The sequence below is a fragment of the Macrobrachium nipponense genome, chromosome 24, assembly GCF_015104395.2.
Source record: "Macrobrachium nipponense isolate FS-2020 chromosome 24, ASM1510439v2, whole genome shotgun sequence".
In the NCBI taxonomy this organism is placed as follows: domain Eukaryota; kingdom Metazoa; phylum Arthropoda; class Malacostraca; order Decapoda; family Palaemonidae; genus Macrobrachium; species Macrobrachium nipponense.
In genome coordinates, this window is record NC_061091.1 from 38,956,487 (window position 1) to 38,971,236 (window position 14,750).

Sequence of the window (14,750 nt, forward strand, 5' to 3'; positions counted from 1 at the left end):
CTCTTAATTCACTTGTTACCATTAATCAAAAACAAGCTAAAGGATGCAGCTGACCCTAGCAACTACCGGCCATTTGCTATCACAACAATCACATCGAAGATACTTCAGTCGGTTCTTCTAGTGAGACTTCTCCCCTTTCTACACACCACTGATAACCAGTTCGGGTTTAAAGCAAACCACTCAACTGACACCTACATCTACATACTGAAAGAATTGCTGAACTACGTACTACCTATCATCAGCCTCTCCTGTTTTCCTTTGTTTTGTGGATGTGAGAAAAGTATTTGACAGAGTAAACTACCTGAAGGTCTTCCTGAAGCTGCATAAAAGAGGCACACCTCTATATCTAATTGGCATTACATTGCTGGTTCTCCACACAGCAATATTGTGTCAAATGGGGTAACGTATTATTGTACATCTTCGGATCTCTAAACGGGCTTCGGCAAGGGGGCATTCTCTCTCAATACATGTTTAATACGTACACAGATCCCTTGAATGTCAATATGAACTCACTGCCAATCGGATCCACTGTCAATGAAACAACTATAAACAACCTACGTTACGCTGATGATATGGTGCTGATTTCCCCATCAGTGCAAAGTCTCCAACTACTCATCGACACTTGCCACCAATATGCAGAGGAATTTGATATAATTTACAACGAAACCAAGACCCAGTGCATGTCGCTGCTCCTAAGATCATTTAAGCATATTGCAGAACCACAAATATTCCTCGGAAACCATCGGCTGGAATATGTGGACGAATTTCCGTATTTGGATCACATTATCACCAACGACCTAAAAGATACGGCAGACATTGAACAGAGGCGTCGTAAGCCGTGTGCAACTGGCGACATGATTATAAGGAGGTTTGCCTTCTGTCACCGAGACGTGAAACTGCTGCTTTTCTGCTCGTACTCCTACAGTATCTATGGGCGTTCCCTTTGGACGGACTATACTCAGAGACCATGAGACGTATCACTATTGTGCGCAATGACATTCTGAGATGATTCACAAACACTCCCCGCTAATACTCCGCCACACAAATGTTCATAGAAAACTACCTGGTCAATTTAAAAATTATTGTAAGGCGAACAATGTCCAGTCTGGTAACCCGAGTGAGAAACAGCAGCATCTCGCTCATACAAAGCATTCTAAGGAGTGAAGCAGGAAGATCTAAATTGTGGGAAAGATGGGAAAATGAGGCCTTTGTCCCCTAAGGGACTTAATCTCTGTATTGGCAAGATGTCATCTGCTGATTCTGTCATTATTATTATATCTATTGTTGTTTTTTTATCTTTTCATTAATACTGTGAGTACTATCTAGTTAAAGTTTTTTTTTTTACTTTCAATTTTTGTATTTAGCTCTCTGGCCTGACTACTGTAACCACCTAAGATCTCTAGCTTAAATTTAAATTATATAATCTGTGCACTAACTGTTATAACTCCCAATACATTTTTTTCACCATTATTATTACTGTTATTTCCAGTATTATGATTACTATCTTTTATGCAACCTCAGCTATTTGGTGGATAAGTGCCGATTATTCATTTTTTATCATGTTGTCTCATGTAACTAGATTGTGTATGTTACTGTCTGTAACATACATATGCAAGGGCATATGAAGATGTTTATAATGAACTGGAAACTAAGGAAGGGTTGAGTAAGATGCTCAAACTGTCAAAAGTAAGAAATAAAAGAATAAAAGAACAAAGGATATCACCCATATTAAGCAAATACAAGATAGGAATGGTACGGTCATAAAAAAAGGAAGAAGACATCCTGAAAAGATGGAAAGAGTATTTCGAACAAATGAAGAAAATGAAAGACTTGTAAGAGAGGATGGACAAGTAAACATGGGAATGGTAATGGGGATATCTAGGGATGAAGTGATACGAGCCTTAAAAAGAATGAGGAATGGGAAGGCAACAGGACCTGACTTAATCCCAGTCAAAGTTTGGAAAGCCTTAGGGAGGAAGGGGTAGACATCTTGTATGATCTAATGGTAAAAATATTCGAACAGGAAAAGATACCAGAAGAATGGCGGGAAAGCATATTGATACCTATATTTAACGGTAAAGGTGCTGTCCAGGAATGCAGTAATTATAGAGGTATAAAACTAATGTCTCACACGTTGAAGATTTTGGAAAGAATAATAGATAGCAGGCTGAGAGAGGAAGTGAGAATAGGGAAGGAACAGTTAGGATTTATGAAGGGAAGCGGCACAACGGATGGAATATTTTGCATAAGGCAGCTGATGGAGAAATTCAGAGAAAAACAACGAGACCTGCATCTGGTATTCATAGACCTTGAAAAGGCCTATGACAGAGTGCCAAGGCAAGAAATAGGGAGATGTTTGAGGGAGAAGATGGTTCCGGAAAAGTATGTCAGAATTATTCAGATGCACAGGAATGTGTATACTAGAGTGAGGAGCAGTGTTGGAGAGACGGATGGATTTGAGATAGGAGTTGGATTACACCAGGGGTCAGTACTTAGCCCATTCATCTTCAACATCGTGATGGATGTAATGACCATGGATGATAGAGAAGCAGTGCCATGGTGCATATTATACGCGGATGACATTGTGTTGTGTTCAGAGGGGAGGGAGGAGTTGGATGGGAGGTTGGAGAGGTGGAGAGCAGCACTTGAAGAGAGAGGAATGAGAATAAGCAGATAAAAAACCGAATATATGTGTTCCACTATTGCTGAGGACAGTGGAAGTAGCATAAGATTGGGTGGGGAGGAAATAAAGAAAGTACAGAAGTTCAAGTACTTAGGGTCCGTATTAAAGGATAGTGGAAGCATGGACCAAGAGGTGAGACACCGAATTCAGGCAGGATGGAATAACTGGAGGTCTGCATCAGGGGTCCTCTGTAACAAGAAAGTCCCTCTGAAATTGAAAGGAAAGTTCTATAGGACGGTGGTCAGATCAGCAATGTTATATGGAACAGAAACAGCAAATATGAGGAAAACAGAGAAGAAGAAGATGGATGTAGCAGAAATGAGAATGTTGAGATGGATGTCGGGAGTAACAAGGGAAGATAGGATTAAAAAGGAGTATATAAGAGGATCGACAAAGGTAGTTGAAATATCGAAGAAAATACAGGAAGAAGGCTTCGATGGTATGGACACCTGTTACGAAAAGAGGAACATCATGTTGGAAGACATACGATGGAAATGCAAGTGTGGGGTAGAAGGAAGAAGGGAAGACCAAGAAAGAGATGGCGTGATTGTGTGGGGGAAGATATGGCATTGAAAGGTATAAATGAGAACAAGGCACAGGACAGAAATCGATGGAGACGACTCATTCGCGATGGCGACCCCATATAAAAATGGGTTTAAGCTAGGAAGAACACTGTCTGTATTTTGTATATTCCATGCGTATGGCCATGAGATTATATAAAGGATATTATTATTATTATTATTATTTTGCTCTATCACAGTCCTCCAATTCGACTGGGTGGTATTTATAGTGTGGGGTTCCGGGTTGCATCCTACCTCCTTAGGAGTCCATCACTTTTCTTACTATGTGCGCCGTTTCTAGGATCACACTCTTCTGCATGAGTCCTGGAGCTACTTCAGCTTCTAGTTTTTCTAGATTCCTTTTCAGGGATCTCGGGATTGTGCCTAGTGCTCCTATGATTATGGGTACAATTTCCACTGGCATATCCCATATCCTTCTTATTTCTATTTTCAGATCTTGATACTTATCCTTTTTTTCCCTCTCTTTCTCTTCAACTCTGGTGTCCCATGGTATTGCAACATCAACGAGTGATACTTTCTTCTTGACTTTGTCAATCCATTTGCACGTATCACCCTATCTGTTCTGATACCATAGTCCCAGAGGATCTTTGCCTAATCGTTTTCTATCACTCCCTCAGGTTGGTGCTCTTACCACTTATTACTGCAAGGTAGCTGATGTTTCTTGCACAGGCTCCAGTGGAGGGCTTTTGCTACTGAATCATGCCTCTTTTTGTACTGGTTCTGTGCAAGTGCCGGGCATTTGCTTGCTATGTGGTTTATGGTTTCATTTTTCGTATTGCATTCCCTACATATGGGAGAGATGTTATTTCCGTATATCGTTCTTTGAACATATCTGGTTCTTAGGGCCTGATCTTATGCCGCTGTTATCATTCCTTCAGCTTCTTTCTTTAGCTCTCCCCTCTGTAGCCATTTCCATGTGTCATCGCTGGCTATTTCTTTAGTTTGTCTCATGTATTGTCCGTGCATTGGTTTGTTGTGCCATTCCTCTGTTCTGTTTGTCATTCTCCTGTCTCTGTATATTTCTGGGTCTTCGTCTACTTTTATTAGTCCTTCTTCCCATGCACTCTTTAGCCACTCGTCTTCACTGGTTTTCAGATATTGCCCCAGTGCTCTGTTCTCGATGTTGAGGCAGTCCTCCATACTTAGTAGTCCTCTCCCTCCTTCCTTTTGTGTTATGTATTGTCTGTCCTTATTTGCTCTTAGGTGTAGTGCTTAGTGTATTGTCATATGTTTCCTGGTTTTCTGATGTATGCTGCGGAGTTCTGCCTTCGTCCATTCCACTATTCCTGCGCTGTATCTGATTACTGGTACTGCCCATGTGTTTATGGCTTTTATCATATTTCCGGCGTTGAGTTTTGACTTGAGTATCGACTTGAGTCGCTGCATATATTCTTTTCTGATTGTGTCCTTCATCTCTTGGTGTTTTATATCCCCTCCTTCCATTATTCCCAGGTATTTGTATCCAGTCTCATCTATGTGTTTGATGTTGCTCCCATCTGGATTATTATTATTATTATTATTATTATTTTTTTTTTTTTTTCGCTCTATCACAGTCCTCCAATTCGACTGGGTGGTATTTATAGTGTGGGGTTCCGGGTTGCATCCTGCCTCCTTAGGAGTCCATCACTTTTCTTACTATGTGCGCCGTTTCTAGGATCACACTCTTCTGCATGAGTCCTGGAGCTATTTCAGCGTCTAGTTTTTCTAGATTCCTTTTCAGGGATCTTGGGATCGTGCCTAGTGCTCCTATGATTATGGGTACGATTTCCACTGGCATATCCCTTATCCTTCTTATTTCTATTTTCATTATTATTATTATTATTATTATTATTATTATTATTATTATTATTATTATTATTATTTGGATTATCAGAGTCCTCCAATTCGACTGGGTGGTATTTATAGTGTGGGATTCCGCATTGCATCCTGCCTCCTTTGGAGTCCATCAGTTTTCTTACTATGTGCGCCGCTTCTAGGATCACACTCTTCTGCATGAGTCCTGGAGCTACTTCAGCCTCTAGTTTTTCCAGATTCCTTTTCAGGGATCTTAGGATCGTGCCTAGTGTTCCTATGATTATGGGTCAGTTATCTATTGAATACTCTTTATAATGTATTCATCCTCACAGTACATTTCCCACCTCCTTCATTTCTACTATTTCTTGTAATATCTAAACTGTTAGTAACTGATGAGTATTTGTAAACTAAGTGACTTTCTCACAGACTCTCTCATAAATTCCAATCTCATCTTAAGAAACATAACTTGAATAGTTTCGAATATTCCATCCCTATTCAGCACGTCCTTTTAAGCTTTCCTTCTAATCAAAATTTATTGCCAAAGGAATTCATTTATGTCTGTCCATAAACCTATTCTGCCATGAATGTTTTTTTTTTCCTTTTTGTGAAGTCTTCCTAAAGTCAAGCAGAGCTTTATCTTCACATATAACTAAGTGTGCAATTTTAATCAATGCCATTGTCTAACTCATTGGATGGCCACGCAATATTATCACCAACGGTCAACCAATATTTTATTTTTAATGTACGAAAAGGAAAACTTCCATCCTTCAGGCCATCTCTGCTTGTTTGTAATTCTATGGAAATATCAAAAAGTTAGTTTTATATGATGATCAGTTCTCAAAGGAATCCCGAGGCATTAAACCGTTAGCTCTACTGTAAAATAGAAATAAAAACGGAACCAATTTCAATGAAAGCAAAATAACTTATGGCTATTTTAAAGTAATTATTCTCAAATGTAAAAAAAAAAATAAAAAAAAAAAAAAAAATAAATAAATAAATAAATAAATAAATAGAAAAATAAGGATTATAGAAAATTATGAAATTGCCATATTTGCAAAAGTTAAGCTCCAGCATTAGCATATGGCGTAAAACCAAATTTCATAGTGAATCTTACTGAAGAGGCAAGTAAATTACCATTAACAAATCAAGTCCATAAAAAGAAGTGAACGATCTGTAATAACAAGCCTAATGCAACAATTGTATCGGCCATGCAAATACATTACTGTTAAGAAACCCACCGAGAATATTATCACTCGTTAATTTCCGTTCTCCAGTTAATGAGGAATAACATATACTGAATGGTAATGTAACTGCTGATGTTTATGTTAAAGAAATTACAATTCTTCATACGAAATGTCTAGACATAAGTATTAATCTTGACATCCTTTATTCCATTTAACTATAGTTCTTCAATGTCATCTTCAATGTCACCTCTTTAGAGGTCTTTATTTCTGCAAACATTTTACTCCAAAAATCTCGTTCCTCTCCTATTCCCCGTGCCTCCTCCTCTCCTAAATCATTAGGAAGCCTGAGATTTTTACTCTTTGGAACCTTCTAAGCCATTGTGGCTCGCTCCCTCTTTTATTCTAGCCACATTTCCCCCCCTAACCCCCATCTCTAATTTTTTTTAATTTATACTCAGATGCACGTATTAATTCTCACCACGAATGATCCTTCTCTCTCTCTCTCTCTCTCTCTCTCTCTCTCTCTCTCTCTCTCTCTCTCTCTCTCATAACCAATTGAACTGTTACTTATCAAAAAGTAAATAAAGGTATTTGTTAGCAACGAAGCTAACTTCATCAATCATTAAAAAAATATTTTTTTTTCTCTCTCTTTTCGATTTCATAAGTGACCTATAGTTGGAGAAAAATCACTGAAATGTTAGTTGGTATTTTCATTTTACATGCTCTATTTCACCGCAAATCTAGAAGCTCTTTTATACAATTGCCTTGATATCCTTATATTACTTTTAGGGCACATTTTTCTCGATAATCTTTTCCACGTAAATCAAAATAATTTTTCATAAGTTCTTGCTAAATAGGTTTCACTTGCTGGATGAGAAGCGCCTCCAGCAGGCGTAACCGACGGGCATCAGGGGCCTTCCCGATGATCTTCGTGTTTTGGATGATCACATCCCGGGAGATGGCCTCTTGATGTTTGGTGCGTACGTGATTCCAGCAAGTGAAACCTATTCTAAATACGACGCAGGAAGAATTTCTCCTCCCTACGAGTATGAGAAGACCTGCCACCAACAATGACACCACCGAGCACGACAACTCCACGGAAGACAACGCCCCCGAACGAGATACTCCTGCAGCCAACCATAATCAAGTTAGCCGTGACGTCCCGCAGCGTAGCGAAACGCCCATCGACGTAACCGCGCCGCTAAGGAGGTCTAGGCGGCTGCAGGACTTACAGCATCGCAACCATCAACGCGTGGAAAGTGGCTTGAGACCCGGTTCAAGCCACCAATGAAAACGAAGACCTACCGCCACCAGCCAATAGTAGATCAGCATGGGGCAGACCCCCTGCTGTCGACTCCAAATATAAACGAGGACGGACACCGCTTCAAGATCAGTCCACCCTCAGCTTCCCAGCCCGAGGATGTCTGGCAGCTCCAGACGAAAGCTCGCTTGCTTCAAGAAAGAGAAAGAGAGAGAGAGAGAGAGAGAGAGAGAGAGAGAGGAGAGACATATATATATATATCGTTAATGACTTTGATAACTATGGTATCATAGTTTATCTGTAAAATTCAAATATATACACCAATTTAGACTGTATTTGATCATGACCTCTATAGGCGCTCTACTAGCCTGTCTAAGTAGCACGGAAAAAGCCGCTATTCGGAAAATAGAGAAGAATCTCTACAAGTGTAATGCTGCTGAAGTAGCCATTACTTTTAATAAAGTATGCTTGAGAGAGGGTCTGCTTCCTAAGTACACTATTATTATTATTATTATTTGACCGAATTTCACAGAGAAAAATTACCTTACAAAAACAGGCCTAAGCACTCCAACCATTGTTGTCAAGGCCTAAGCATCTGCTCTTGATCTAAGCAGTGTCAAGCATAATTGGTTCCTGTGTAAATTACAGGACTTTCTTTGCATACAGTAGCGAAGCACTAACTAAACAGTAATGCAGTACAGTCACTGAACACTAACATTCACATGCACTTACACTCAGTAAGCACTCACACTTACATACATTCACTATACACACACACACACACAAACACACTTAACATACACTCACACTCAATAACACTAAACACTCTGAATACCCAACACTCACTAGGCCCTCACTATACACTAAATGCTAACTAAACACCTAAAGCACTAAACTCTCTAAATACTCATTATACCCAAAACACTCTGTAAACATTCACTAAACACTCACTTAATCCTAAACATTGATTAAACACTAAACACTCATTAAATACTAAATGCTTACCAAACCCTAAATACTTATTTAATCCTAAACAGTGAATGAACATCCACTCATTAAAAGCTCAATAAAAACTTGCACACTAAATATTTGCTAAACACTAACATTCGCAATTCACTAAACTCTCACTGAATACTTACTAAACATTTGCCACATACAAACAATCACAAAACTTCAACTGAACCCAAACACTCACTAAACATTCACTAAACCCTAAAAACTCACTGAATACTTACACACTAAATATTCATAAGACATTCACTAAACGCTCACTTAACATTCACAAAACATTCACTAAAACACTAAAGACAAAGCATTCACTGAATACTTACACAATAAACATTCAATAACATTCACAAATCATTCACTAAACCCTAAACTCTCAGTAAACATTCACTGAATACTGACTCATTAAACAGCCACTAAACCCTAAACTAAACATTCATCAAACACTTACTAATAAACATTCACTACACGCTTATTCACTAACTCTAAAAATTCACTAAACACTCACTCATTGAACATTAACGATAAAAAAAAATCACAGTCGCACTAATTTTTCATTTATCTTGTTTTCTTTACTAGGTGATTATTTTTTTTTTTCATCTAGTTTGCTCTTATATTTATTTATAATCTTCTTGAGAGAATGGAAATGTTCGAAATAACTTGGTGCGTGGAGAGACTGTTTTGAAAACAAAGATCCTCTGTGTCCTTCCTCAGCCAGGTGTATTATATTTGGCGAATTTTATACCAGCCGAAAAAAAATCGACTATAGTAACAACAATATTCATTCCTAAAACTGATAATACAAAAATGTATCCAAGATTTCATTAGTATGAAAGTCAGTTGAACCCAAATGAAGGTAGTCCTGCTTCGATAAAACAAACCGAGTAGGCTACAGCGCAATTATTAGGATCTGTACTCTGACTATAGCGTACATATTAGGTATGCATTACTACTATCTATTTAATGCGTGCGTATTACTCTATTTAACAAATGTTATGTACATACACATTTTACAGCAATAACTTTAACAATAATAAGAACTTACATGCTACTTTACAGTGCCAGTCTTCCAACCGCCGCTACATTAATGTTTATCTCGTAAACAAGGCTAAAGCGAGTACTATAATTGAAGTCAATTGGTTGCTTGAGAAAATAATAATATGACCGAATTATTTTGGGCCTACAAATGACTTATTTATATGAAACAAATAAATAATATTTGTATTAAATAAATGCAACAGATATAGAGAGGATAATTTCTTTCATTAAATATATCACGATAATGTATAATATGAGTCAATAGTAGCCTACTATACTAGTCTAGACATTAATTATCAGGGTTTGCCCTTCCCCCTGCCCACCTGTAAAGGTGTGTCTGCCAGAAGGAAACCACCCACTAAAATGTCTGGCATTACCATCAGAGCATTGAAGGATATGAAGTGTTATTGTAGTACTAATTTTACTTGGTATCTCCAATGTTGGATGCAGATCCTGTCTCCTCCTGCCCTTCCCCCTCCCCCTCCCCACTAGTTGTGGGGTGTCTGTCAAGGGGAAACCACCCACTAAAATGTCTTGTGTTAACATCACATACTCTAGGATATGTAGTGCTATTGTAGTGCCAATTTTACTTGGTACCTCCAATGTTGTATGCAGATCCTGTCTCCCTCCCCCTCCCCCACCCAGAAGTAGTGGGGTGTCTGTCAAGGGGTAACCATCCACTAAAATGTCTCTTATTACCACCACATCATTCTAGGATATGAAGTGCTATTGTAGTACAAAATTTACTTGGTATCTCCAGTGTTGGAAGGAGATCTTGTCTACCCCTCCCCCTCCCCACTCGCGGTGTGTCTTTCGGGGGTAACCACCCACTAAAATGTCTGTTATTACTATTACAGAATTCTAGGATATAAAGTGCTATTGTAGTACAAATTTTACTTGGTATCTCCAATGTTGGATGCAGATCCTGTCTCGCCCTCCCCCTCCCCCTCCCCACTCGTTGTGGGGTGTCTGTCATGGGTAATCACCCACTAAAATATCTGTCTTTACCACTGCAGTACTCTAGGATGTGCAGTACTATTGTAATACAAATTTTACTTGGTATCTCCAATGTTGAATGCAGATCCTGTCTCCCCATCCCCCTCCCCACTCATTGTGGGGTGTCTGTCAGGAGGTAACCAACCACTAAAATGTCTGTCATTACCACCGCAATACTGCAGGATGTGCAGCATTACTGTAGCACAAATTTTACTTAGCATCTCCAATGTTGGATGCAGATCCTGTCTCCCACTCTCCCCCACCTTCCCACTCATTGTGGGGTGTCTGTCAGGGGGTAACCCCGCTCTAAAATGTCTGTTATTACCACCACAGTACCCTAGGATGTGCATGCAATTGTTTTGTAAATATCTCCAATGTTGGATGCAGATCCTGTCTCCTCCTACCCACTCGTCATTGGGTGTCTGTCAGGGGGTAACCACCCACTAAAATGTCTGTCATTACTGCCACAGTATTCTAGAATGGGCAGTTCTACTGTAGTGTAAATTTTACTCGGCATCTCCTAAGTCGGATTTACATCCAATTAACCCTCCCTTTTCAGTGCGTCTGTCAGGGGGAACCCTCCAAAATGTCTGTCACCTGTCATTCTATAATCAGTAGAGTCTGCAGATATATTATATATTATTTTCATCTGGTATCTCTTATACTGGATCTAGACCCAAAATCTAACAAGCAATTAGTGGTGCTTGTTAAGTAAGCCACCCGTGTATATTTGGCAGACGGTCAGTTTCATAGTTTACAAGTCTACTTCTAAATACCAGTAGGGGTTACAGTAGGAATCTTGTTCATTGTATCTTAATTGTCTAGTCTGCGGGACTATAGAGTGAATTGAATATTAAAGGAAATTTGTAGCTTAATATGCATATATATATATATATATATATATATATATATATATATATATATATATATATATATATATATATATATATATATATATACACACATATATATTCATGATCTACCCTGGAGCAATAGGGCTTACCACAAGGAATGACGCTAATGTGACTAAGATTCCTAGGGCGGTAGAGCATAGAAGAAAATAAATGAGCCGAGTGCCTTACAAGAAAGCAAATTTTGAGATCAACTTTTAGGTTAACTAAAAATCACATACAATTACAGTAATACAGGTCAGAATATGGGGGAATTAAGGCAAGTAATTGGCCTGCTGGAACATAAAATTATGACAAAAAGGTGATACTGAATTGTTGTAGAATCCACTTCAAGTACACCATGAAGTAAATTGCTGTGGGTTGACCACAGCAATAGAGCAAAATTAAAGTAAAGGGTTTGCAGATGCACTGATGGTACCAAGGAATTCTCGACTATAACACTTGAATTCACTTATGGACACAAATAATAAGTAAGTCAGGTCTATATGGGATTTGTGTTTGGTGAAAGGATTTGTGCCATTTGTTGGATTAATTTTCCCATTTGTCCACATATCCTATTTTCTATCGTAACCTCGTGGGATGCAAAGTTGACAGCCTGTTTTATGTCCTGACCTCGTAGGTTGTCTGGTTCCATGTGGTCCATCCAGCTTTCTCTTTGGTGCGCTCTCCAGTCGACTGGGATTAGTGCCTCTCAGATACTTGTTCTAGGATGCCTTTAAGTAGTGCCTGCAGCTAACAGATGAGTGTAATTTAGCTCCAACGGTGGATTTAGTGACCTGGAAATTGGTTTCAATTTAGTCACATGTTCTAGGAAGGGAATGAAATGCTGCCAAGGGCTTTATAGAAGAAGCAATTTCTTCAGCGTGAAATAAGCCAAACTCTGGTGACTGTCATATGAAGGGGTTGAATCACCTATTAGAAATAGTTTAAGTTTCTTTACTATAATTGTGTTGCATAATTATATTTATTTTCAGTTTCACTTATTGTGAGAAGTCTAGGGACTTCTTAAAGGGCATTGCTAGCAGCTCGTGGAGGCCATCTGTCATCTTGTTGTCATTTAGTTATATTTTACTCAATGATATTGGTTAAATATTGAATGTTAAATATTGTGTTAGTCTGTTGGATTGTTTAACATTTTGGCTAACGACTGTTTTGTCTTTTTCATGTTTTGAGGGTGTGTGTGGCTCCCCACCCCCCACCCCCCCTCCCAGGTGGCCGAGGGTTAGTGCACTACTCCTGTAGGAATTTGAGACAGCTGTTCTCTGGACCTTCACCCATGCATTTCATTAACCTGTTTTGGCTGCTGCCTTGGACTGATTCCTGCTTTGAGGATATTTACATCCTGGATATCAATATTGGGTCCACATTTGCCTGCAGTTTTAGGCTGTATCTATTGATCATCCTGCTATGCTCCTGGTCGAGTTATAATAGCCAAGAGGACCTCATTTTCCACTGGTATGGTATTTATACCTTCTTTATGTGTTATATTCACGACAATTTGCTTGGATCATGAACCGTGTGTTAATGTGGGATTGAGCCTTTATCTTCCCGTCACCATGTACTAGTGTCCAAAAGTGGAGATCAAGTACTTTGAGGAGATCACGGCTTTGTATTTCAAAGACCACCTTAGGTTACTTTAGTGTATACATGTCAAGCTATTTTCTCTTTTTGCCCTTCTCCTTTCTGGACCTCTCCTTTTTGTGTTCGAGTGTGTAGCATTCTGTCATAAGTTGGGTAATTGATTTTTGCCTTGTGTCTAATTAAGAATATTTGGTTTTCATATTACTTTTGTATTTCAAGGTTCAGGTGTTTCACCCCTGAATTAGTTTTGCTAATATTGGTTTAAGGTTTTGTGGTACGATCTCACCCAAAGTTAATTTTGTATCCTGTATAGTGAATACCGGTGTTGAGTAATTTTGCAAATGTATGGTGTGGGGGGTTAGAACAGGTCATCATATTTCATGGTAGTTTTTAATGACGTATTAAATTTTAAATGTCAGACCCACCGGTGAGTGGGCTGTGCCAAATTAGAGCATACAATAGAAAGAGGTGCCTAAGAGGCAACAATGAAGAAGGAAGGAAATTATAAAGAAGAGGGTATGTAAAGTACAAAATATGGGCAGTTGCTAAAGAGGATGAAGTAGGAAGCTGAAGTACCAGAATTGGGCACTGTCCTCTAGATGTAGAAGGGCCATAATTCTCTAAAATAATTTGGCACTCTGCTAGGGCACTATTGCAGAGAGAGCCTATGGGGTCCTCCAAAGTTGCTGGAATCCTCTGCGTTATCTACCTCTCTTCCTTCGGCCTCTCCGCCGTTGGGGGACTTGAAAGACGAAAGTCTATGGGAGGTACTATAAAAGCATCAGTAGCTGAGTTGAGCCGATAGCTATGGAGAAATAGCCTAGATGGGGAGCTTCAAGAGGGAAACTTGAATCTTGCCTTGGCACTGGAACTAAGGTTGTCTCTGGTGGAGTAGGAGGATTCCACTATGGCTCATCGCATGACACTGCCTGATGCCTTCCAGTGGCACTGGCTGTGCAGGGGCAGGTTCGGGAGGACTGCAGAAACAGTCTGGAGTAAGGTAAAGGCAGGAGCCCTGAGACAGTTTAAAATTAGGAGGTGTAATGTCATGTCCTAGCAAGATATCATACTCACCAGGAATGTATGTATGCAGCCACTGCCAGAGTACATATTTTCGAACAGTGAGGATGTGTGATCCTCAACCAGATGTTGGGCAGGAACATTTTAATGTGATTGAGGCTTTCAGAGGCAATTATTTTTTATCTCAATCTTCATTCCAGGCGGAGTTTTATCTTCCTTAATTATCATAGCTGCACACCAGCTGGGCAGGATGGCGACCTCTTGGAGGCGTAACAAATATGGGACTGTGAGCAGGGTGCCTAAAGTTGATGGGTCCATCAATGCAATGGCAATGGCAGGAGCAGAGGCCCTTTTGGGTATAATGAACCCATAGAGAGGTGTGCACATGCACTTTGTATGAGTCACAAAAGCTCCTGCTATAATCAGGCTTTGGACCATCGTTCTGCTGCCAATGGCTGTTATTCTAGTTATTTTGGTGATGTCCATTCGGATGTGGAGCGGGAGTCGACTGCGGAGGATCAGGTTTAGAGTGGTACTGCTCTGAGGAGAGGACATGTTTGTTACAATGGCCGCACACAGGCTTACACAGCTGGTTATTTTAGCGCTGCGTCATCTGGGAGTTGGCAAGAGGGGGAGCAGCAGGGCGAATTTTCTTATTTAGGGAACTCTGTAGTGGTTGGTGTATGTCCCAACTAT

At 39.5% G+C, this 14,750-nt stretch overlaps 1 protein-coding gene across 1 annotated transcript; it reads left to right on the forward strand.

Moving 5' to 3' along the window:
• The first annotated feature begins 503 nt into the window (after nucleotides 1-503).
• Nucleotides 504-13,839, forward strand: LOC135202924 (uncharacterized). Its single transcript, XM_064232389.1, has 2 exons — nucleotides 504-868; nucleotides 13,680-13,839. The coding sequence occupies exons 1-2, from the start codon at nucleotides 504-506 to the stop codon at nucleotides 13,837-13,839; spliced, it is 525 nt and encodes a 174-aa protein (XP_064088459.1).
• Nucleotides 13,840-14,750: the final 911 nt, after the last annotated feature.